Genomic DNA, 26,767 nt, shown 5'->3' with positions numbered 1-26,767 from the left:
CTTCTATGAAACACAAACTATTTAGTGTTTTTAGCACTTTCTCTCTACAGCAGGCATAATTCATATTTATATTAAAGGCATAGTTCACCTTTTACCAAAAAAATAAATGCTTATGCAGACAAGTAACATCTGTAGATAAACAAATTATGCACCCCTGACTAAGTTGAATAACGCCCTTTGCAATAGGTGAAGGCCATTTATAAATTTCCTGAAGCCTGACTGGAAAACTCCCAAGACATTGCTAAGGATATTGCTATGTGATGCCTAGCTGTTACTGGTCACCATTAGTGTTGAGCGAACACGGACTGTATTATTCGTGTTCGTACCGAATAATTGGATTTTTTGTACCCGAACACGGACACGGACACTTTACTGTATGTTCGGGTAAAAATCCGTGTTCGGTCGTTTTATTTCCGGGTTTTGCATGCTTTGGCGCTCTTTTCATGGCGGGCTTTCAACAGCCAATCAACAATCGTTTAACTGGTGTGCCTTAAGCCATCCCAGCCATGCCTGCAAATGTCTCAGTAGCTGTGATTGGCCGTCTGAAGCATGTGACCAAGTCTTTATAAGTTCGAGGCAGCCGCAGCGGCGTCATTATGCTGCTTAGATTCAGGGACAGAGCACACATCAACGTGCTGGCTGCTGATTAGGGAAAGATAGGCAGGAAAAAAACATTTGTGTCCGGATAGAATTGAGGGACAGGTCGGAGTGTTTAGGCAGGGCGAGTTGTAGGCATTTTAGGGATAGAGTCTGCTGAATTATATAGGGTCAGTGTCTTCTACAAACTACAATCGATATTGCTGTGTGGGGGGTGGGGTCTGCACTCAATCCTGATCTACGATCTCTTCTCAATCCTGTTAGGGACAGAGTCTGCTGAATTTTAGGGAAACTGTGTTCTACAAACTACAATCGATATTGCTGTGTGGTGTGGGATTGGAGATAGGCAGGTGTCAGTGATCCACATCCATTTTTCTGTGTGTGAGCTGCAGTGAACACAATCTTTTTGGGCTGCAGTGAACACAATCTTTTTGGGCTGCAGTGAACACAATCTTTTTGGGCTGCAGTGAACACAATCTTTTTGGGCTGCAGTGAACACAATCTTTTTGGGCTGCAGTGAACACAATCTTTTTGGGCTGCAGTGAACACAATCTTTTTGGGCTGCAGTGAACACAATCTTTTTGGGCTGCAGTGAACACAATCTTTTTGGGCTGCAGTGAACACAATCTTTTTGGGCTGCAGTGAACAAAATCTTTTTGGTGTGCAGTGAACACAATCCTTTTTGGTGTGCAGTGAACACAATCTTTGTGGGGTGCAGTGAACAAAATCCTTTGTGGGGTGCAGTGAACAAAATCCTTTGTGGGGTGCAGTGAACACAATCTTTTTGGGGTGCAGTGAACAAAATCCTTTTTGGGGTGCAGTGAACACAATCTTTTTGGGGTGCAGTGAACAAAATCCTTTGTGGGGTGCAGTGAACACAATCTTTTTGGGGTGCAGTGAACACAATCTTTTTGGGGTGGAGTGAACAACATCCTTTTTGGGGTGCAGTGAACAAAATCCTTTTTGGGGTGCAGTGAACAAAATCATTTTTGGGGTGCAGTGAACACAATCTTTTTGGGGTGCAGTGAACACAATCTTTGTGGGGTGCAGTGAACACAATCTTTTTGAGGTGGAGTGAACAACATCCTTTTTGGGGTGCAGTGAACAACATCCTTTTTGGGGTGCAGTGAACACAATCTTTTTGGGGTGCAGTGAACACAATCTTTGTGGGGTACAGTGAACAGAATCTTTGTGGGGTGCAGTGAACACAATCTTTGGGGGGTACAGTGAACACAATCTTTGTGAGGTGCAGTGAACACAATCTTTGTGGGGTGCAGTGAACACAATCATTGTGGGGTGCAGTGAACTCAATCTTTGTGGGGTACAGTGAACACAATCTCATACTGAAGGTTTGAGGGTGCTGCCTGTTCCATACTCCCCCTACTCCTCATCTAGCCTTTTAGGGGTACAAACAATAGTAATTGGGGCCTAGTGTGGTTGTGTACGTGTGATATACATACACTTTTTTGGGATCATATTTTCTATTCCGCTATTTAATCAAAAACCTTTGGGGATCAGTTAAATTGGGGGATAGTCTGTGTTGGTACGTGTGAGAGAGATCCACCTTTCCAAGTTGTTGGGGTTCATCTCATACTTCTGAAGGTTTGAGGGTGCTGCCTGTTCCATACTCCCCCTACTCCTAGCCTTTTAGGGGTACAAACAATAGTAATTGGGGCCTAGTGTGGTTGTGTACGTGTGATATACATACACTTTTTTGGGATCATATTTTCTATTCCGCTATTTAATCAAAAACCTTTGGGGATCAGTTAAATTGGGGGATAGTCTGTGTTGGTACGTGTGAGAGAGATCCACCTTTCCAAGTTGTTGGGGTTCATCTCATACTTCTGAAGGTTTGAGGGTGCTGCCTGTTCCATACTCCCCCTACTCCTAGCCTTTTAGGGGTACAAACAATAGTAATTGGGGCCTAGTGTGGTTGTGTACGTGTGATATACATACACTTTTTTGGGATCATATTTTCTATTCCGCTATTTAATCAAAAACCTTTGGGGATCAGTTAAATTGGGGGATAGTCTGTGTTGGTACGTGTGAGAGAGATCCACCTTTCCAAGTTGTTGAGGTTCATCTCATACTTCTGAAGGTTTGAGGGTGCTGCCTGTTCCATACTCCCCCTACTCCTAGCCTTTTAGGGGTACAAACAATAGTAATTGGGGCCTAGTGTGGTTGTGTACGTGTGATATACATACACTTTTTTGGGATCATATTTTCTATTCCGCTATTTAATCAAAAACCTTTGGGGATCAGTTAAATTGGGGGATAGTCTGTGTTGGTACGTGTGAGAGAGATCCACCTTTCCAAGTTGTTGGGGTTCATCTCATACTTCTGAAGGTTTGAGGGTGCTGCCTGTTCCATACTCCCCCTACTCCTAGCCTTTTAGGGGTACAAACAATAGTAATTGGGGCCTAGTGTGGTTGTGTACGTATGATATACATACACTTTTTTGGGATCATATTTTCTATTCCGCTATTTAATCAAAAACCTTTGGGGATCAGTTAAATTGGGGGATAGTCTGTGTTGGTACGTGTGAGAGAGATCCACCTTTCCAAGTTGTTGAGGTTCATCTCATACTTCTGAAGGTTTGAGGGTGCTGCCTGTTCCATACTCCCCCTACTCCTAGCCTTTTAGGGGTACAAACAATAGTAATTGGGGCCTAGTGTGGTTGTGTACGTGTGATATACATACACTTTTTTGGGATCATATTTTCTATTCCGCTATTTAATCAAAAACCTTTGGGGATCAGTTAAATTGGGGGATAGTCTGTGTTGGTACGTGTGAGAGAGATCCACCTTTCCAAGTTGTTGGGGTTCATCTCATACTTCTGAAGGTTTGAGGGTGCTGCCTGTTCCATACTCCCCCTACTCCTAGCCTTTTAGGGGTACAAACAATAGTAATTGGGGCCTAGTGTGGTTGTGTACGTGTGATATACATACACTTTTTTGGGATCATATTTTCTATTCCGCTATTTAATCAAAAACCTCTGGGGATCAGTTAAATTGGGGGATAGTCTGTGTTGGTACGTGTGAGAGAGATCCACCTTTCCAAGTTGCTGGGGTTCATCTCATACTTCTGAAGGTTTGAGGGTGCTGCCTGTTCCATACTCCCCCTACTCCTAGCCTTTTAGGGGTACAAACAATAGTAATTGGGGCCTAGTGTGGTTGTGTACGTGTGATATACATACACTTTTTTGGGATCATATTTTCTATTCCGCTATTTAATCAAAAACCTTTGGGGATCAGTTAAATTGGGGGATAGTCTGTGTTGGTACGTGTGAGAGAGATCCACCTTTCCAAGTTGTTGGGGTTCATCTCATACTTCTGAAGGTTTGAGGGTGCTGCCTGTTCCATACTCCCCCTACTCCTAGCCTTTTAGGGGTACAAACAATAGTAATTGGGGCCTAGTGTGGTTGTGTACGTGTGATATACATACACTTTTTTGGGATCATATTTTCTATTCCGCTATTTAATCAAAAACCTCTGGGGATCAGTTAAATTGGGGGATAGTCTGTGTTGGTACGTGTGAGAGAGATCCACCTTTCCAAGTTGTTGGGGTTCATCTCATACTTCTGAAGGTTTGAGGGTGCTGCCTGTTCCATACTCCCCCTACTCCTAGCCTTTTAGGGGTACAAACAATAGTAATTGGGGCCTAGTGTGGTTGTGTACGTGTGATATACATACACTTTTTTGGGATCATATTTTCTATTCCGCTATTTAATCAAAAACCTTTGGGGATCAGTTAAATTGGGGGATAGTCTGTGTTGGTACGTGTGAGAGAGATCCACCTTTCCAAGTTGTTGAGGTTCATCTCATACTTCTGAAGGTTTGAGGGTGCTGCCTGTTCCATACTCCCCCTACTCCTAGCCTTTTAGGGGTACAAACAATAGTAATTGGGGCCTAGTGTGGTTGTGTACGTGTGATATACATACACTTTTTTGGGATCATATTTTCTATTCCGCTATTTAATCAAAAACCTCTGGGGATCAGTTAAATTGGGGGATAGTCTGTGTTGGTACGTGTGAGAGAGATCCACCTTTCCAAGTTGTTGGGGTTCATCTCATACTTCTGAAGGTTTGAGGGTGCTGCCTGTTCCATACTCCCCCTACTCCTAGCCTTTTAGGGGTACAAACAATAGTAATTGGGGCCTAGTGTGGTTGTGTACGTGTGATATACATACACTTTTTTGGGATCATATTTTCTATTCCGCTATTTAATCAAAAACCTTTGGGGATCAGTTAAATTGGGGGATAGTCTGTGTTGGTACGTGTGAGAGAGATCCACCTTTCCAAGTTGTTGAGGTTCATCTCATACTTCTGAAGGTTTGAGGGTGCTGCCTGTTCCATACTCCCCCTACTCCTAGCCTTTTAGGGGTACAAACAATAGTAATTGGGGCCTAGTGTGGTTGTGTACGTGTGATATACATACACCTTTTTGGGATCATATTTTCTATTCCGCTATTTAATCAAAAACCTTTGGGGATCAGTTAAATTGGGGGATAGTCTGTGTTGGTACGTGTGAGAGAGATCCACCTTTCCAAGTTGTTGAGGTTCATCTCATACTTCTGAAGGTTTGAGGGTGCTGCCTGTTCCATACTCCCCCTACTCCTAGCCTTTTAGGGGTACAAACAATAGTAATTGGGGCCTAGTGTGGTTGTGTACGTGTGATATACATACACTTTTTTGGGATCATATTTTCTATTCCGCTATTTAATCAAAAACCTTTGGGGATCAGTTAAATTGGGGGATAGTCTGTGTTGGTACGTGTGAGAGAGATCCACCTTTCCAAGTTGTTGGGGTTCATCTCATACTTCTGAAGGTTTGAGGGTGCTGCCTGTTACATACTCCCCCCTACTCCTAGCCTTTTAGGGGTACAAACAATAGTAATTGGGGCCTAGTGTGGTTGTGTACGTGTGATATACATACACTTTTTTGGGATCATATTTTCTATTCCGCTATTTAATCAAAAACCTTTGGGGATCAGTTAAATTGGGGGATAGTCTGTGTTGGTACGTGTGAGAGAGATCCACCTTTCCAAGTTGTTGAGGTTCATCTCATACTTCTGAAGGTTTGAGGGTGCTGCCTGTTCCATACTCCCCCTACTCCTAGCCTTTTAGGGGTACAAACAATAGTAATTGGGGCCTAGTGTGGTTGTGTACGTGTGATATACATACACTTTTTTGGGATCATATTTTCTATTCCGCTATTTAATCAAAAACCTCTGGGGATCAGTTAAATTGGGGGATAGTCTGTGTTGGTACGTGTGAGAGAGATCCACCTTTCCAAGTTGTTGGGGTTCATCTCATACTTCTGAAGGTTTGAGGGTGCTGCCTGTTCCATACTCCCCCTACTCCTAGCCTTTTAGGGGTACAAACAATAGTAATTGGGGCCTAGTGTGGTTGTGTACGTGTGATATACATACACTTTTTTGGGATCATATTTTCTATTCCGCTATTTAATCAAAAACCTTTGGGGATCAGTTAAATTGGGGGATAGTCTGTGTTGGTACGTGTGAGAGAGATCCACCTTTCCAAGTTGTTGAGGTTCATCTCATACTTCTGAAGGTTTGAGGGTGCTGCCTGTTCCATACTCCCCCCTACTCCTAGCCTTTTAGGGGTACAAACAATAGTAATTGGGGCCTAGTGTGGTTGTGTACGTGTGATATACATACACTTTTTTGGGATCATATTTTCTATTCCGCTATTTAATCAAAAACCTCTGGGGATCAGTTAAATTGGGGGATAGTCTGTGTTGGTACGTGTGAGAGAGATCCACCTTTCCAAGTTGTTGAGGTTCATCTCATACTTCTGAAGGTTTGAGGGTGCTGCCTGTTCCATACTCCCCCTACTCCTAGCCTTTTAGGGGTACAAACAATAGTAATTGGGGCCTAGTGTGGTTGTGTACGTGTGATATACATACACTTTTTTGGGATCATATTTTCTATTCCGCTATTTAATCAAAAACCTCTGGGGATCAGTTAAATTGGGGGATAGTCTGTGTTGGTACGTGTGAGAGAGATCCACCTTTCCAAGTTGTTGGGGTTCATCTCATACTTCTGAAGGTTTGAGGGTGCTGCCTGTTCCATACTCCCCCTACTCCTAGCCTTTTAGGGGTACAAACAATAGTAATTGGGGCCTAGTGTGGTTGTGTACGTGTGATATACATACACTTTTTTGGGATCATATTTTCTATTCCGCTATTTAATCAAAAACCTTTGGGGATCAGTTAAATTGGGGGATAGTCTGTGTTGGTACGTGTGAGAGAGATCCACCTTTCCAAGTTGTTGAGGTTCATCTCATACTTCTGAAGGTTTGAGGGTGCTGCCTGTTCCATACTCCCCCTACTCCTAGCCTTTTAGGGGTACAAACAATAGTAATTGGGGCCTAGTGTGGTTGTGTACGTGTGATATACATACACTTTTTTGGGATCATATTTTCTATTCCGCTATTTAATCAAAAACCTTTGGGGATCAGTTAAATTGGGGGATAGTCTGTGTTGGTACGTGTGAGAGAGATCCACCTTTCCAAGTTGTTGGGGTTCATCTCATACTTCTGAAGGTTTGAGGGTGCTGCCTGTTCCATACTCCCCCTACTCCTAGCCTTTTAGGGGTACAAACAATAGTAATTGGGGCCTAGTGTGGTTGTGTACGTGTGATATACATACACTTTTTTGGGATCATATTTTCTATTCCGCTATTTAATCAAAAACCTCTGGGGATCAGTTAAATTGGGGGATAGTCTGTGTTGGTACGTGTGAGAGAGATCCACCTTTCCAAGTTGTTGGGGTTAATCTCATACTTCTGAAGGTTTGAGGGTGCTGCCTGTTCCATACTCCCCCTACTCCTAGCCTTTTAGGGGTACAAACAATAGTAATTGGGGCCTAGTGTGGTTGTGTACGTGTGATATACATACACTTTTTTGGGATCATATTTTCTATTCCGCTATTTAATCAAAAACCTTTGGGGATCAGTTAAATTGGGGGATAGTCTGTGTTGGTACGTGTGAGAGAGATCCACCTTTCCAAGTTGTTGGGGTTCATCTCATACTTCTGAAGGTTTGAGGGTGCTGCCTGTTCCATACTCCCCCTACTCCTAGCCTTTTAGGGGTACAAACAATAGTAATTGGGGCCTAGTGTGGTTGTGTACGTGTGATATACATACACTTTTTTTGATCATATTTCCTATTCCGCTATTCAATAAAAACCTTTGAGGATCAATTGAATTGCGGGATAGTCTGTGTCGGTACGTGTGAGAGAGATCCACCTTTCCAAGTTGTTGGGGTTCATCTCATACTTCTGAAGGTTTGAGGGTGCTGCCTGTTCCATACCCCCCCTACTCCTCATCTAGCCTTTTAGGGGTACAAACAATAGTAATTGGGGCCTAGTGTGGTTGTGTACGTGCGAGATACATACACTTTTTTTGATCATATTTCCTATTCCGCTATTCAATAAAAACCTTTGAGGATCAATTGAATTGCGGGATAGTCTGTGTCGGTACGTGTGAGAGAGATCCACCTTTCCAAGTTGTTGGGGTTCATCTCATACTTCTGAAGGTTAGAGGGTGCTGCCTGTTCCATACCCCCCCTACTCCTCATCTAGCCTTTTAGGGGTACAAACAATAGTAATTGGGGCCTAGTGTGGTTGTGTACGTGCGAGATACATACACTTTTTTTGATCATATTTCCTATTCCGCTATTCAATAAAAACCTTTGAGGATCAATTGAATTGCGGGATAGTCTGTGTCGGTACGTGTGAGAGAGATCCACCTTTCCAAGTTGTTGGGGTTCATCTCATACTTCTGAAGGTTTGAGGGTGCTGCCTGTTCCATACCCCCCCTACTCCTCATCTAGCCTTTTAGGGGTACAAACAATAGTAATTGGGGCCTAGTGTGGTTGTGTACGTGCGAGATACATACACTTTTTTTGATCATATTTCCTATTCCGCTATTCAATAAAAACCTTTGAGGATCAATTGAATTGCGGGATAGTCTGTGTCGGTACGTGTGAGAGAGATCCACCTTTCCAAGTTGTTGGGGTTCATCTCATACTTCTGAAGGTTTGAGGGTGCTGCCTGTTCCATACCCCCCCTACTCCTCATCTAGCCTTTTAGGGGTACAAACAATAGTAATTGGGGCCTAGTGTGGTTGTGTACGTGCGAGATACATACACTTTTTTTGATCATATTTCCTATTCCGCTATTCAATAAAAACCTTTGAGGATCAATTGAATTGCGGGATAGTCTGTGTCGGTACGTGTGAGAGAGATCCACCTTTCCAAGTTGTTGGGGTTCATCTCATACTTCTGAAGGTTTGAGGGTGCTGCCTGTTCCATACTCCCCCTACTCCTCATCTAGCCTTTTAGGGGTACAAACAATAGTAATTGGGGCCTAGTGTGGTTGTGTACGTGTGATATACATACACTTTTTTTGGATCATATTTTCTATTCCGCTATTTAATTTAACTGGGCCTCCATGCGAGACCTGTGTGCCTTGTTGCGCTGTTTTGAGTACTCCACCAACATGGCCAGTGGCAATGACGCCGTTCTCAGCTTAACTATCCCACTTCTATGCCTCCTTGAAAAAACAATTCGGGCGATGATGGAAGAGGATGTGGCACAGGATGAGGAGGAGGAGGAGGATGAAGAGGTAACATTTCCAAGGCTTTCAGGGCAGTCATTCGCAAGGGGCTCCGAGGGTGGGTTCCTGCACACGCAAACGCCAGGGACGCAATTGTCCAGCAGGGGCACAGTTCTGGAGGATGAGGAGGATGAGGAGGAGGAGGAGCTGGAGGAGGAGATGGAACCATGTTCACAGCAGGGTGGCACCCAGGCCAGCTCATGGCCATCACTGGTGCGTGGCTGGGGGGATACAGAGGACACGGACCATACACCTCCCACAGAGGACAGCCTTTCGTTGCCTCTGGGCAGCCTGGCACACATGAGCGATTACATGCTGCAGTGTCTCCACAACGACCGCCGAGTTGCCCACATTCTAACTTGTGCTGATTACTGGGTGGCCACGCTGCTGGATCCCCGTTACAAGGACAACGTACCGTCCTTCACTCACTGGAGCGCGATCGCAAGATGCGCGAGTACAAGCGCACGCTGGTAGACGCCATGCTGCTGGCATTCCCATCTGACAGCGGGGCCACAGTGGAAGCACAAGGCAGAGGAGGAGGAGGAGGAGGTCGCCAACGCAACCAGGGCACCGCCAGCACCTCAGAAGGCAGGGTTAGCATGGCCGAAATGTGGAAAAGCTTTGTCAGCACGCCACAACAAACAGCAGCACCAGCAGCTCAGATGGAACGTCTTAGCAGGAGGCAGCATTTTACCAACATGGTGGAGCAGTATGTGTGCACACGCCTACATGTAGTGAATGACGGGTCTGCCCCCTTCAACTTCTGGGTCTCCAAATTGGGCACATGGCCTGAGCTTGCCCTTTACGCCTTGGAGGTGCTGGCGTGCCCTGCAGCCAGTGTATTATCTGAACGGGTATTTAGCACGGCTGGGGGCGTTATAACAGACAAGCGCAGCCGCCTGTCCAGAGACAATGTGGACAAGCTCACGTTCATTAAAATGAACCAGGCATGGATCCCACGGGACTTTTCCGTACCTTATGCAGAATAGCAATGGATACCGACCTTACCCACCCATTGTTCCATTTTTGCTCTTTCTCACTCTTTTGGGGTGTACCCTCATTTAAAATTTGTGAAAAGAAGCAGTGTTGGCTACCTCGTCCTCCTCCTCAGGGCCAGATTAATGTAGGGGCTATTGGAGCTGCAGCTCCAGGCCCCTACCTTTTATATAGGCCCCGGGTTGGCCATATTCACTGTTACCGCTCTTCTGTCACTTGTAAACACAGAAGTCTGGCTTCTATGCTCGCTTCCCCAGGCAGCACCCTCAGAACCTCCCCACACAGCGTGAAGGCCGGACAAGGAGGGACAGTTGGCGATGCATGGATGTGTTTATGGGCTTCAGAGACAGCATCCCATGTTGAATTAGGCATGCATGGCTGCACCCTTCCTCCTCTGGGTGCATGGCAAGGCACGGCCCTAAGGCCCTTCAAAATCCTCAGCACCAAGCCCATGATGCTGTTAATCCGGCCCTGGTCCTCCTCCACCGCCGCTTCCACCTACACCGCCCATAGGTGTGCGCAGCCTATTGCATTAAGGTGTGCACCCCAAAGTTGAAATACACATGCATGTGTTTGCCAGCAGGGAGAGTAATGTATCGGGGCCATGTACCTGTAGGCAAGGAGAAATAGAGCAGAGCAGGTCCCAGGGAGATCTTTCCCATCTCCTCACTGGCAATGCTATGTGCCCTAGGTGATTAGGGTGTGCCCAGGCACACCCAGCACACCCTGTGCGCACGCCTATGTCACCGCCACATCCACCACCACCTTAACCTCCCTCCTACTCCATATGGGCCTCGTCCTTCAGAGATGAAGAAGAACATTGTTTTATTTTTCTGTTTTTTTTTGTTGTTTTAAGTTATTTCCCTATCCACATTTGTTTGCAGAGCACTTGCCATGCTCTTAATTACGTTTTGCTGCCATTTGCAGCACTCTAGCCCTTTCCTTTGGTGTTTTAGAGCCATTTTAGTGCCTTAAAGTTCGGGTCCCCATTGACTTCAATGGGGTTCGGTGTCCGGGAAAAGTTCGGTAAAAGTCCGGGACACGGACCCGGACTTTTTTTTAAAGTTCGGCCGAACCCGTCGAACACGGACATCTAGGTGTTCGCTCAACCCTAGTCACCATCACAGAAGCAAGTTTTCCCTGATCCAAACCACCTTGCACGAGCTCTGAGCTTAGCATTTAAGATTTTGCTCCTGTGATGGTGGGGGTGAACAGTAACAGCTGGGTGTCATAGCAACATCTTGGGGGTTTTCCATTCAGGCTTCCATGAGGTATGTAAATTCCCTAAACCTTTAAGGGCATTATTTAACTTTAGTCAAAGCTGCACATAACTCTGTAAAGGATACCTATGATGATAGAAATGAGAGCTGCCATTCCTGACTTGTTAGTGCAAGCTCCTGGGCCTTTGATGCTCCTGGGCCTTTGATGCTCCTGGGCCTTTGATGCTCCTGGCTTCACTAACTAGAGAAGAAGTATGAAGGAGAACAGTTCAGACTTCACTGATTACATACTTGTTCCAGACCAGTGAGAGCCAAGATCAGAATGACAGCTGCAGAACCAGCATCTTCAGAACCAAGTCAGCAATTCATTTTTTTTTTCTCCTGTCCTTGCAGGTTCCCTTTAAAAATATAATCATTGCCTGTGTAAAATATGTAAAAAAAAAAAAAAGTGTGTGTGTATATATAATATATATATATATATATATAGTGTTTATACATTTTTCTGTTTTTTAACACTGCAGCATTTTTGATTCTAGGTTGCTTTCTGCTGGAGCGACAAAAGTTTACGCAATTTTAACACACGGCATTTTCTCTGGACCTGCCATTTCTCGGATCAATAATGCGGCGTTTGAGGCTGTTGTGGTTACCAACACGATACCACAGGAAGATAAAATGAAACACTGCTCAAAGATCCAGGTACTGACCTGTTCAATTAAGAGAAGTTCTATTGCATCATTCCATTGAATAGAACACATAGGTAGTAGGGATCGACCGATTATCGGCAAAGCCGATATATATCGAGGGCCGATATGCACTTTTCCCAGTATACCGGAATCGACCCCGATCGATATTGCCGATATTTTGGGAAAGTGCTTGTATCGGAGTGATGCCTGCAGCTAGAGGCATCACCCCGGTACCGGCGTCCATAGCCGACGGTCGGCTTTCTTGAATTGACAACTGATGCAGCTGAGAAGCCGCTCGGCTGTCATTACAAGGAGTGGGAGGGGACGTTGCCCCCTCCCGCCTCCTTCCGCGGCTCACCCAGGTCTCTCGTTCCACGGGGAGACCCGGCAACCAGCCTGCACGGCCACCGAAGACCCGATCAAAGCTGCATTCGGCTCTGATCGGGTCTCCATGCAAAAACCCGGAAGTCATGTCATGAGTGACATCACTTCCGGGTACTGTCTGGCGCCAGATTTAAAAAACATGAGAGCATTCAAAACAGCCAAACTTGGCGTTCTGAATGCTTTTAAGTGCAGAGAAGGGGTTTGGGGTCTTTTAGACCCCCGGATCCCTCCACAAAAGTACCTGTTAAAAAAAAAAAATATATATATATTTTTTTAAATGTACAAAAATATCGGCTGATACCAATATGCATTGGCCAAAATATCGGTATCGGCAATGAAAAACCGATATCGGTCGATCACGAATAGGTAGTTTCTGCAACTGCTTTATTTTTGGGTTTACAGTAAGTTACATTGTTAAGCCTGGTACACACTGCTAGGTTTTTTTCGTTCAAGCGGGCTGAAAGGAAAAAAAAAATGGGACAGCTCAGGTTGGAGCTGGTGTACAAACAACCTGATGTTATTACAGCATTCTTCCCTGCTGTTCTGTTGTGTCCCAACTGAACACTCTGGTCAGCTATTGGATGAGGGCGCTGATTGGGAGCCGGTTGGCAGACCTTTCTCTGTCAGGCCTCCTCGACAAACTGGCCGGCAGTACACACGGGCCAAATGTCGGACGTTTTCTATTGAACAGACTGTTGCCGCCCAGCATTCGGCCCATGTGTACGGAGCTTTACATGAAAATATTTTATAAGGAACTGCTATCTTTAAAGTGTTTGTAGCCAAAACTCCTTTTCTCTTTTGTTCATTGACGGACACAGCTCCTGATCTTCTTAACCATTGGGTATACTGCCCCCTACAGGAGTAGGGCACTAGGCATAAAAAAAATTCTGGCTACACCTATGGGCAGTCCCAGGGGGTATACTCCCTTTCTATAGGTATTCTAGTTTTTTTCTGCCTAGTGAGGAATAAGGACCTAGTTCTTTGCTGAGATCTCTGATCCTGGCAATTTTTTCTTTTAAGATAGATTTTTTTTTTTCTGAGATCTACAATCAACTGCCGGTCTGGACGACAGGCTGGATAATCTAGATCCAGTGGTCACCCTAGTCTGGCCAGCAACCTATACCCACCGGACAGAGGCTGGCGTGTGAGTTAAAACGCCTTGCGAGGTCACATGACCAGGTTTCAGCCCGATTGGCAGCGTTCCTCCTGGCCGACAGCCCCCCATTTCGATGAAGAGGAGGTTTTGTCTGGAACGGTGCTCCCCTAGTTCCTGTTGTGGTAAGCAACTCCCCCCTTCTTTGGAGGGGGGGGCGGTCAGACCCCCGGGGTTCCCCTTCCTCCTGTCAGGAACCCCTAATTGGTCTGGTGGTCCATCTTGCTCCCCTCCTTTCTTCACTTATGCTTTGACTTTGGGGTGGTCTGGTACACCACCTGGGGTGGGGGCAGGGTGCTGTGCTGGCATTAGGGGGGGGAGGGGGGGGGATGTGCCGCCGCCGACCGGGTGTTGGGTGTGGGAGGGGGGGAAGCTGTACCTGGTGGGGGCTTTCTTCCACAGGCTATTAAGGGCAAGGACCCTCGTCATAGATGTGGGCCATCTTTCTCGGCTCATACGTTTTTTTTTTTTTTGTCCCTCAGGGGCAACTGACAAGGGATCTAAACCTTTCAGGGCCGCCTCTGGTGGATCCAAGCAAACTTGGTTTGGCAAGTGGGAGAGCGGGCTTTTCCAGACCCGCAGACAAGGCTTCTTCGGCATGAAAGGTGCACCCTCACCCGTATCTGCGGTGGGAGGGTATGTCTTTGCTGGTTTCCGGACCTGTGGACTTCCCTGGTACAAGGCAAGTGGGTCCACAAAGTCATATGGTCCAGCTACAAGATCAAGTTTTGTTTTTACCCCCTGGAAAGGTTCTTTCCTCCCAACTTGCCCCTGTCCCCGGACCGCTTACAGGGTCTTTTTGGGGTGATGCAAGACCTGTTCAAGGGGATATTGTCCTGGTTCCGACATTGGAACATTTTCAGGGGTTTTACTCAAACCGGTTTACAGATCCAAAGCAGGAAGTCAAGGTGCGTCCAATTCTGGACCTCAAGGCACTGAACTGCTTTTAAGTTAAGAATGGAGTCCATTTGCATGGTGGTGGCATCCCTGCTTTAGGGGGATTTTCTTTCCTCTATCGACATCAAGGACACTTACCTTCACATTCCAATATGTGCCAGTCACCAGTGTTTCCTCCGCTTTGCCTTGGGAGAGGAGCATTATCCGTTTGTGATGTTAACCCTTTGGTCTCGCCTCCGCTTCTCGGGTCTTCAAAAAAAGTGTTGGCTCCAGTGCTAGCATTTATGTCAGCGGGGGATCGTGGTACTGGGCTACTTGGACGACCCCCCCCCCCCCCCCCTTCTGCGAGCAGAGTCTCCTACTGCTCTGATGGAAAACCTGGAGATCACCATACAAACTCTGAGGGAGTTTGGCTGGATTCTGAATTTTCAGAAGTCTGCTCTGGTTCGGTCCACAAAGTCTGCGGTTCCCTCGCGGGGGTCTTTCTACCAAGATTTCCCATTGGGGATCACTCAATGGAGAATGAAGTGAAGGAGTAGAAATGGCTTAAAAACTCCTTCAGGGTCCACTCATGGGTTAATGATTCACGGCATGTGAAAATGACATGGAGGCTTCATAGTGTAGTATAGTTTAGCATAATTTTATTAAATAGAACAAAAACTCACATTTAGAATGGAGACAGCTGGCCACGGAGATCAGATTGCAGAGACGCATCTGGAACGCGGAACGGCGTTCTGATCTCCATGATCCCAAACTTGCACTCATACTTATCTATTTATATTTATTCCATTTATTGAGCGCTGTCCCCACCATATATGCTATTCTGCTCAGGGGGTCTGGACACTGGAAGAGTGTAGACTGCCGATCATTGTTCTAGAACTCCGAGCATTCAGACTGCCTGGACCATTGGATGGATCATGTTGGGATGTCCAGGGAGCATTCAATTGGACAATGCCAAGGCCGTGGCTTATGTCAGTCACCAAGGGGGCACAAGAAGTGTCCTAGCGGCTCTGGAAGTAGCCGGCATTAAGGTGGGCAGAACGGTTAGTTCTGGCCCTTTCCACCGTGCACATTCCAGGGGTGGAAAACTGACAGGCGGATTACATAAGTCGGCAAGCTGAATGAAGGCATTGTGTCGCCCTCCCTGGGCCCCAGGCCACAACATTTGAAGGAAATTTCCTTGCATGCCTTGGATGTGGTCCAGGCAATTGGGGTGTACCTGGCCGCTATGGAGTCTTTTAGGAAGTCAGACTCCCTAGCAAGACACTGTGTTGTTCCAAGACAAAAAGCTTCCATTCAAAGTTCAGCCTCAGAGAGGAAATTCAGGTGCATGCCCTGGTTGCAACAGAAGCATATGGAAGAAATGGACTGGATGGCTGCACTCCAAAAAATTAGTCCTTTATTGAAGAAAACAGAAATGCATGAAGGATAATCATGCCACAGCGGGAATGACACTGGCAGCTAATGTGTTTCGCACCCAAGCTGGTGCTAAGTCATAGCTGAAATAATAAATGTATATCTATCAATGAATAAAACCATTCTAACTAGGCTCACCTGCACTTGTCCAATTAGGCAAAACTTGACAACACAAATTAACTATTCACAACAGGAAATGGCCATAGACAGTAAATGCCATATTCCTGAAACAAATAGGTAATAAAACCTAAATCAATAAAATGGCAAAAAAGTTACTTTGTGATACCGAAGTCTCATCAATAAAATAAAGTAAAATAGTCACACAACACATGTTTATAAATATAGACCTATTTATGTGTGTGTGTGTGTAAATGTAAACCATCAACACAGAGGAATACCTTCAGAAAGGGGAACAAAAGCTCCACAGCTATCGGTCCCATTTAGGTGTGTGTGTATATACTAAATCAAACTGGCATTGTAGTGTGATCAATGACGACAATCAGTGTACAAATACATCAAGTCAAATATAGCAATCTACAGAGTACTAGAAGCATCAAATATAATGAAATCTATATATTGGAACGGAGAAAATGGGAAATGGAGAAAGCAAGCAAACGAGAAAAAAAGAAAAGTCAGACTCCCTATTTGTGCTCGCGGATAGGCCTTGGAAAGGGTTGTTCGCTGTGACCATATCCAGATGGATCAGACAGATGTTGATTCAGGCCTATTCCATCAAGGGTCATGTTCCTCCTTTCCCTGTCAAGGCACACTCTATTTGGGAGCTCAGTGCCTCCTGGGCTTTGTCATCAGGCATCAGTGACGCAGGTTTGCAAGGTGACCACCTGGTCTTTGGTGAACACTCGCAAAGTTCTATAAAGTGAATGTTTTGGCATCTGCGGATGCTTCTTTTGGCTGCAAAGTTTTACAGTCTGCTGTTTAGAGTATCTGGTCCTCTTTGAGGGTGTCCTGTTTTTTTTTTTTTTTCAAGTGGACTCTAGTTGTTTTGGTTGAGCTCCTGTTTACCTGGTTGGCTATAGTTTAGCCTTGGGAATTTATTTTTCGCTGTTCCCATCCATCATGTTTAACACTGCTTTGGGACATCCCACTGGTTAAGATCAGGAGCTGTGTCCGTCAATTAACGAAAGATAAAATGGGATTTTTGACTTGGGGCTCTTTCTCATCCATATGCGGGTGATATACGGACATAATGAATGTCTAGGGATTGCGGATGACCATCCGCTGACATCCGATTTTCGTCTTTTCAGTTCTGTTACGTTTTTTGGAATGGAACAGAACCCGATTTTTGTTCAGTTTAAAAAAACGTAACGGATGCAAAATTGGATGTCAGCGGTGTCATCTGCTGACATCCGCAATGCCCATAGACATACATTATATTATGTCAGTATATCATCCGCAAACGGGTGGAATGATGTGCGGACATACGGACTGGATGACACTAGTGTCATCCGTGTCCATGTCCGTGAAAAAAAAAAGTACCGGAGCGGATCGCAATACGGTCCGCTCCGTGTGAAAGAGCCCTAACCGTAAAATCCATTTCTCTGATGTTCATTGACGGACACAGCACCCAGACCTCTATGGAGTTATAATTCTTCTGACACTACTTGTAACAAAACGGAGTACTTATAGCAGAGAGACTTTTTTTTTTTTCTGCCTAATGTCCTACTCCTGTAGGGGGCAGTATAACCCAATGGTTTAGAAGATCAGGAGCTGTGTCTGTCAATGAACATCAGAGAAATGGATTTTACGGTAAGTCAAATATCCCATTTTTTTTTTTTTTTCTTTTTGGATAAGAGTGAGATTGGAACCACTGTTAAGCTTGTATCAGTGTTCCCACTGGGTAGTTTCGCCTACTTTGTCCTAATTACCATTATCTCTTGAGGTAGAAAGTGAAAAGTCATGATCCATGATTTTACAGTTGTCACCAGAGCATAAGAAGAGAAACCTTCAAATGGGGAGACTGTCCTGGTGGCAACTGTCTAAGAGTATTCTCCTTATTTTTTGGAGGTTTCACTGCTTTTCTTTGTGTCTCTGGGTCAAGTGTAGAGAAATATTCCCCACTGGAATACAGACTTTTTTAAATATAAACTGTTGGATTTTATTAATTCCTTATTTCATCCAAAACTAAAATAAAATAGGATTTTGCTATACAATTTAAAGTGCAAGGATCTGGCCGTAGAGAACGCTTTATTGTAGCAAGCCTGAACAGTCTTACTAAAGAGACAGCTATATTTACTAAAACTGGTGCACACAAAATCTTGTGCCTCTGTGCATAGTAAACAATCAGCTTCTAACTTCAGCTTGTTCAATAAAGCTTTGACAAAACAAACTAGAAGCTGATTGGTTGCTATGCACAGCTTCACCCCCCCCCCCCCCCAAAAAACAGTCTCTTTGGGTGAACTTGTGCACCGGGCAAAGCAAGAGGTTTACTTCTGCTTGCGCTCCAGTTTGAAAAGACCCGGGGGTAAACCTGCGCTTAGGAATGTGTGCTAAATTAAATATTTATCAATATATAAATAAGGTGATATATAAATAATTTATAGTGCTAAAACAAAAAATATATATTAACTAAATTTAATTAGGCTGCTGCTGATAAAAAGAATAAATTCCTTCAAAGTGTCTTATGTGCAAATGTGTCGGCGCTGCTCTAAAAATTGTGCAATAATAAATTACTCTCCACTTTACCATTTAAATACAATAATTAAATTAATATTGTTAATATGCTAAATAGACAATAACTTGATTAATAAATAATACCGTTAGCATAAATAAATAAATCTAGTGACAGTATTAGATGCAGTGACAATAAAGTGATAGATGCTTGTGCAATACAGTTATAGCTGGGCTTCTCCTCCTAATATTTAAGAGTCCTTTCATCAAACTGTCCAAATATAAACCAAGGAAGTGATCAGTGTCCACTGGGCACACTGGATAGCAAATGTGAGTTCACACTGTGCTGCAGTGCTGTGCTCCACTCTCTCCTCCCTGCTTACCAGAAAACAGTAAGAGATAAGCCTTATAGATCTCCACCAAGGCACACACCTCCTCTCAGGGATGGGGGTCACTCCAGGCTGTCCTTAATGATGTTATTTCCAGGGCTCTATCCTCCTTACCACCATTTACCATCCGCCATATGAATAAAATAAACTTCCATAGTGTAATACGTTTAAAACCACTATTCAAGTAACAAATCATCATTACACTCACAATTTCTCCATACAAATAAGGCTGTTTCCTGCTATGGTGGACACCGACTCTCCTGCGCTCCAACCACCGGAAATGAAAGTGATGTCAGACGCTTGACCTGCTGCTTGAACGATTTCGCCACAGCCACATGGCGCGTCCTCTGAAGCTACACTGTCTTGCGTCTGTCTGACTTAAGTACATGTATAATCAACTCACTCCGCCTAATTATCTGCTTATCGTGGGAGTGTCAATTTGCATCATACCGGAAGTACATGTCACCATCTTACTCTTCCCGGAAGCCTCTGACGCCATATTGGTACACCCTCCTCGCTGTCAGCAGTATATGTATTACTAAATAGACCACTGCATATATCTTTCCTCTATTTCCTTGTTTTAATACAACCCTAAATACTACTATACGTATAGTAGGATAATGTAGTATTAAAAATTAAATACTGTCACGCTTTCCTATACATCCTACTCAATTCATTAATCATTAGCTCATTTATCATTAAAAAAAATGTGTGTATGTATGTATATGTTATCCTAAATTCATTACATATTTAATCTTCAGCTATTACAAATCAAATATTTGTATTACAGCATATCATTAAAACACTATTAACCAACTGAATGTTTATATTTCCACTAGAGGGCAGTGTAGGACTGCAATATAATCTAATCTATTGGATGTATGCATTATATAATTGTCCTATACGTGGAACCGGGGGCTAAATTACATTTTATATCTCAAATCACAGTAATAACAGTTCAAGCCACCTCAAATACGTTATCATTGTGTATAGATTAAATATATTAAATGTGGGACTATATTAAAAATTATGCATTATCATTATATAAGAACAAAAAACCTTTTAAGATTTATATTAAAGAATTATGAATCAAACAATATAGAGAATTAGAAAAAATTGTAAAAATGCACTGGCATATACTGTTGAGAGATCCCGTATACAAGGATATTTTACCAGCAAGGCTGAAGTTCATCTACAGACGGCCACCTATTTTAAAGACACTATAGTTAAAAGTATCCCCAACCCCCCGAAGAAACTGGTCACTTTTTTAGACCAGACTGGATTCTGTATTGCCTGTATGACGGTAGATGTATTGCCTGTATGACATGCAAACAGACCAACAAAAAAATTACACATTTTAGATCAAACACCACTGCACGAAGGTATGAAATTTCCCAATTTATCACGTGCCATACCACGCATGTAACCTACCTGTTAGAGTGCGATTGTGGATTCCAGTATGTGGGCCACACTACCAAACCGCTGAAAGTAAGATTAAGGGAACAGGTTAATATTGCGAGGCTTTAAACAACATAGCCTCTCCAAGCACTTTAGATTCCACCATAACAGGGACCCGAGTAAACTGACATTCTGCGGAAATGATAAAATCAATACACACTGGCGAGGTCAAAACAAAGTGTGCAATTTCCCAAAATGAGACGAAATGGATCCACCAGCTTAAATACATGATGCCTAAATGTTTGAATGTAGAGCTGGACCTCAACTGTTTTATAAATGATTTTTAATACATTTTATTAATATATTTATTACTTTTATACAAGATGCTCTGATACAATAAATAGATGTCCTGGACCCGTAATAACCTGAGGGGATAAGAATAGGTTTTTATATTTGCTTCTAATATTTATCGTATAGGATACTGGAACATAGTAGATTCATAATTATTTAATATAAGTTTTTTGTTCTTATATAATGATAATGCATAATTTTTAATATAGTTCCACATTTAATATATTTAGTCTATACACAATAACATATTTGTGGTGGCTTGAACTGTTTATTACTGTGATTTGAGATGAAAAATGTAATTTAGCCCCCGCTTCCACGTATATGACAATATACGGTATATTATATAATTCATACATCCAATAGATTAGATTATATTGCAGTACCAACACTGCCCTCTAGTGGAAATGTATATTTCTCTGTCGCTCATTGACAGACGTAGTCTTCTTGATTCACATCAATTGGGTTATGTTGTCTCCGCAGGAGTAGGACTAGGCAGAAAGAAAAAACGTTCTGGCTCCACCCTAGGGGCAGTCCCAGAGGGTATATCCTCCCTCTCTCTGCTACAAGGAATCAGTTTTTTTCTGTCTAGTCAGGAGTAAGGACCTAAGTTCCTTGCTGGGATCTTTTGGTCCTGGCAATATTTTTTTAGGTAGTTTTCTCCAGTGTTTTTTCCTGTGAGATCTTCAAGCAATTATGCCGGATCTGGGCGACACTAGTGGGATCCCCTCAAGGTGTCTGCAGGATCCTCCAGCACCCCACTGACGATTGAATCATTGTCAGCTATTATGGAAACTTTTGTGTCCCGGGTGGAAGTGGCTTGTCAGGGACAGGGCGCAAGAAAGCGACCCCCGCCTAACCCCATATTATCTGAAACTTCGGATTCAGAATCTGAGCCTATTTCTGCAGTTGCAGGTACCTCATCTGGGATTGGTGTCTCGGGTACTGTCTCTTCAGACAGTGAGGAGGATGTTTCAGCATCAGCCATAGCCCGAGAGGAAGCGTTGGTAAACTCACTCATTGTATCTGTTCAAGAAACCTTAAGATTACAGGGTACTCCGTTGGAAATAGCTGAAACTGAAATCCCCTTTGGGACTAAAAAACGCATCAAAGTGGCAAAGGTTTTTCCATTGCCCAAATGTTTTGGCAATCCAATCAAAGAAGAATGGAGTCTGCCAAAACGCACTTCTGCTATTTCTAAACGCATTAACAGGCGTTATCCGTTTGAGGAAACCCTCATTAAGAAATGGACAGAACCACCTGTGGTGGATTCACCAATTGCTAGATTGAATAAAGCCACGGTTATTCCTTTAGAAGACGCTCCGTCTTTTAAAGATCCGGTGGATCGCAAGATAGAAGCTATGTCTCGCACCATGTTTTCCTTGATTGGATCAGCTTTCAGACCAATAATTGCTATTGGGCTGGTTTCGCAGACTGTAACTGAATGGACCAAGTGGTTACGCCGGGACTTAGAAGAGGTCCCTCAGGCGGTATCAGATTTGTTGGAACAGATGATACAGGGGTTACAGTTTGTGTGTGATGCGGCGTTAGACGCCACTCCATTATTGGCGCGAGCATCAGTTTCAGCAGTGGTTCTCAGGCGTACACTGTGGCTAAAAGGTTGGTTAGCCGACCAAGGTTCCAAAAAAGCATTGGCTAATATCCCCTTTTTAGGAGAGCGTTTATTTGGAGCCAACTTAGATGAGATCATTAAGGATCTCACGGGAGGAAAGAGCACCTTTTTACCGCAAAATGTTAAGGGTAAAGGACCTCGTCAAAGACGAGGGCCTTCTTTCTCTGCTCACAAAAATTTTTTTCGCCCAGCGGGTGAAAAAATTAAGTCCTCCAAAGCTCCTTCAGGAGGCTTCAGGGGTCGTTGGTCGGGCAAGCAAAGGCCCGCCCCCTCCAGACCTGAAGATAAGTCTACCAAAGCCTGAAGGTGCGCCCCCACCCATAACTGGGGTGGGGGGACGTCTTCGCCGGTTCCCGGATCCATGGCTTTCCAGAATCCCGGACAAGTGGGTTTGCGAAATCATAAGGTCAGGGTACAAGATCGAGTTTCGATCTCTCCCACCTGCGCGATTCTTCCCTTCCAATATCCGACTATCCCCGGATCGTTTAGAAGATCTGCGGAGAGCAGTCACGGATTTACTACAACAAGGAGTGGTAGTCCACGTTCCTTGGACAGAACGCTTTCAGGGGTTTTATTCAAACCTATTTACAATACCCAGGAAAGAGGGCAAAGTGCGTCCAATTCTGGACTTAAGGGCACTCAATTCCTTTCTCAACATAAGAAAATTCAAGATGGAATCCATTCGCACAGTAGCAGCCTTCCTGCATCCAGGGGATGTCCTAGCGTCCATAGACATCAAGGACGCCTATCTTCACATTCCCATTTTCGCAGGACATCAGCGGTTTCTACGTTTTTCCGTAGAAGAGAACCACTATCAGTTTGCGGCATTACCTTTCGGTCTTGCCACGGCTCCTCGGGTCTTCACGAAGGTGTTGGCCCCAATGTTGGCACTACTGCGCCAAAGAGGCATATCGATTCTAGGTTACCTAGACGATCTCCTGCTTCATGCAGAGTCTCCTCAGACCCTGCTACAAAACATAGAAATTACTATAATTTCTTTACAGGAATTCGGGTGGCTGGTGAACCAGCAAAAGTCATTTCTGGTTCCCACCCAGAGGCTCGAATATCTGGGTCTAATTCTAGACACAGTCAGGACAAGAGTTTTCCTTCCGGTAGGGAAACTCCGGAAGATTCAATCAGCAGTCCAGTTGTTACTATCCAACAGCTGGTCTTCCCTTCGGACTTGCATGAGGGTTCTGGGGTTGATGGTGGCTTCCTTCGAAGCAGTCCCATCTGCCCAGTCCCATACCCGAATTCTTCAGCAAGAGATTCTCCTCCGATGGAATCGGAATCCGGAATCCCTGGACTATCGGATCCGACTGAGCGAACAGACCAGAGAGTCTCTGGTCTGGTGGCTTCGGTCTCCGATGCTCAGCCAGGGAAAGTCATTTCTGCCAATATATTGGACGATAGTGACCACGGATGCCAGCCTATCCGGATGGGGAGGAATTCTCGGTCAGTTATCCGTTCAGGGACTTTGGTCCCTGGAAGAATCCAGGTTACCGATAAATGTATTGGAACTGAGAGCGATCAGACTTTGTCTGATTCACTGGACCGAGCAGCTCCAGGGCAGCCCGGTTCGGATCCAGTCGGACAACGCCACGGCTGTGGCTTATGTCAATCACCAGGGGGGCACCAAGAGTGTCCGAGCGGCCAAGGAAGTGGCTTGCATTCTTCGCTGGGCGGAACAATTTGTTCCAGCTATCTCTGCGGTGTTCGTTCCGGGGGTGGAAAATTGGCAGGCAGATTATCTCAGCCGTCAGACTCTGGATCAGGGGGAATGGTCCCTCCATCCAGAAGTTTTCCACCAGTTGTGCCTACGTTGGGGCACCCCGGATGTGGATCTGTTGGCATCACGATTCAACAGGAAAGTACAGAGATTCGTGGCTCTCTCCCGCGATCCTCTAGCAGAGACCGCAGACGCACTGGTCGCCCCGTGGGGGCAATACCAGCTAATGTATGCCTTCCCTCCTCTCGGGTTACTGCCAAGACTTCTTCGCAGGATAGAGGAGGAAGGAATTCCAGTAATCCTGGTAGCTCCGGACTGGCCTCGCCGAGCTTGGTACGCCGACTTGGTCAGACTGGTGGCGGACGTCCCGTGGAGACTTCCTCTCAGGGAGGATCTACTGTCTCAGGGACCGATCTTCCATCCTGCTTTACGATCGCTGGCTTTAACGGCCTGGCTATTGAGACCCAGGTGCTGAAGGACAAGGGATTGTCAGCTTCAGTTATTCCTACTCTAGTTAAAGCAAGGAAAGCGACTTCCAGAAAGATTTATCATCGCACATGGAAGTCCTACATTGCATGGTGTGAACCCCTGGGGTTCCACCCACGATCTTATTCGGTTAGTCGAATATTAGCTTTTCTGCAACAAGGGGTTGAGCAGAAACTGGCCTTGAGCACTATCAAGGGTCAGGTCTCAGCATTAGCTATCTTCTTTCAGAAGCCTTTGGCTACTCATTCCTTGGTGCGGAATTTCATCCAGGGGGTGCGACATCTGGCTCCGCCAGTGCGCGCGCCGTTACCACCCTGGGATCTTAATTTAGTATTGTCGGTTCTTCAGAAACCTCCCTTTGAAGATACTAGGGAGATTCCTCTACCTACGTTGTCCCAGAAGGTGGCCTTCTTGGTGGCTATCACTTCTGCACGCAGGGTGTCAGAACTGGCCGCATTATCTTGTCGTTTCCCATATCTGGTGGTTCATAGAGATAAGGTTGTTCTTCGTCTGAATCCATCCTTCCTACCAAAAGTGGTTTCAGAATTTCATCTGAATGAAGAAATTGTATTACCTTCCCTGTGTCCTAAGCCCAGTCATCCTCGGGAGTTTGCTTTACACTCCTTGGATGTGGTCCGGGCGATCAGGGTATACTTGCGAAACGAGTCTGTCGTTTTCAAGACGGATTCACTTTTTGTGATCCCGGATGGACCCAAAAAGGGGTTGCCTGCATCTGCCGCGACTATTTCCAAATGGATCAGACAGACGGTGGTACAGGCTTATTCTATTAAGGGTCGGGAGCCCCCGTTCCCTGTTAAGGCGCACTCCACTCGGGCACTTAGTGCGTCATGGGCCTTTCGCCATCAGGCGTCAGTGGTCCAGGTGTGCAAGGCGGCTACCTGGTCGTCGGTGCATACCTTTACAAAACATTATAAAGTTGATGTAATGGCATCGTCTGATGCCTCGTTTGGCCGCAAGGTTTTGCAGGCCGCCATTTGAGGAGACCAGTGGTCTACCTCGAGGGTTTTTTTCCGTTGGAATTTTTATTTGAGTCTCATTCTTTGCTTATAATGAGCCTTTAAAACTTCTAGTTGGCACCGGTTGGGCCTTCTAGATTGGATTTTGATTTCTGTCAATCCCACCCCTCATTTGTGGCACTGCTTCTGGATGTCCCAATTGATGTGAATCAAGAAGACTACGTCTGTCAATGAGCGACAGAGAAAATCGGATTTTTGTAAGATCTTACCGTAAAATCCTTTTCTCTTAGCTCATTGACAGACATAGTACCCGCCCCTCTATCATTGAGTTGGGTTAAATTCTCTGTTGCTGCTTTATAACAGAACTGATTCCTTGTAGCAGAGAGAGGGAGGATATACCCTCTGGGACTGCCCCTAGGGTGGAGCCAGAACGTTTTTTCTTTCTGCCTAGTCCTACTCCTGCGGAGACAACATAACCCAATTGATGTGAATCAAGAAGACTACGTCTGTCAATGAGCTAAGAGAAAAGGATTTTACGGTAAGATTTTACAAAAATCCGATTATTCAGTTGGTTAATAGTGTTTTAATGATATGTTGTAATACGAATATTTGATTTTAATAGCTGAATATTAAAATGTAATGAATTTAGGATAACTGTATGCGTGTGTGTGTATAATGGATGTGTATGTATGTGTGTGTGTGTATTTTTAATGATAAATGAGCTAATGATGAATTGAGTAGGACGTATAGGAAAGTGAGACAAAGTATTTAATTTTTAATACTACGTTATCCTGCTATACATATAGTAGTATTTAGGGTTGTATTATAACAAGGAAATAGAGGAAAGATATATGAAGCGGTCTATTTAGTAATACATATACTGCTGACAGCGAGGAGGGTGTACCAATATGGCGTCCATAGAGGCTTCCGGGAAGAGTAAGATGGTGACGTGTACTTCCGGTATGATGCAAATTGACACTCCCACGATAAGCAGATAGTTAGGCGGAGTGAGTTGATTATACATGTACTTAAGTCAGACAGACGCAAGACAGTGTAGCTTCAGAGGACGCCATGAGGCTGTGACGAAACCGGTCAAGCAGCAAGTCAAGCGTCTGACATCACTTTCATTTCCGGTGGTTGGAGCGCAGGAGAGTCGGTGTCCACCATAGCAGGAAACAGCCTTATTTGTATGGAG

At 44.7% G+C, this 26,767-nt stretch overlaps 1 protein-coding gene across 1 annotated transcript in view; it reads left to right on the top strand.

Moving 5' to 3' along the window:
- PRPS2 (phosphoribosyl pyrophosphate synthetase 2) overlaps positions 1-26,767 on the top strand; it is a 153,614-nt gene that overhangs the window by 122,007 nt on the left and 4,840 nt on the right. The window contains exon 6 of the mRNA XM_082246862.1: positions 11,988-12,147. Within this exon, the coding sequence (XP_082102988.1) occupies positions 11,988-12,147 (160 nt within the window). The remainder of the gene's footprint in view (positions 1-11,987; positions 12,148-26,767) is intronic.

Source organism: Pelophylax lessonae (assembly GCF_965119305.1).
Source record: "Pelophylax lessonae genome assembly, chromosome: 2".
Classification (NCBI taxonomy): Eukaryota; Metazoa; Chordata; class Amphibia; order Anura; family Ranidae; genus Pelophylax; species Pelophylax lessonae.
The sequence above is the reverse complement of the archived record's forward strand: the minus strand, read 5'-3'. Positions and strand labels throughout refer to the sequence as shown.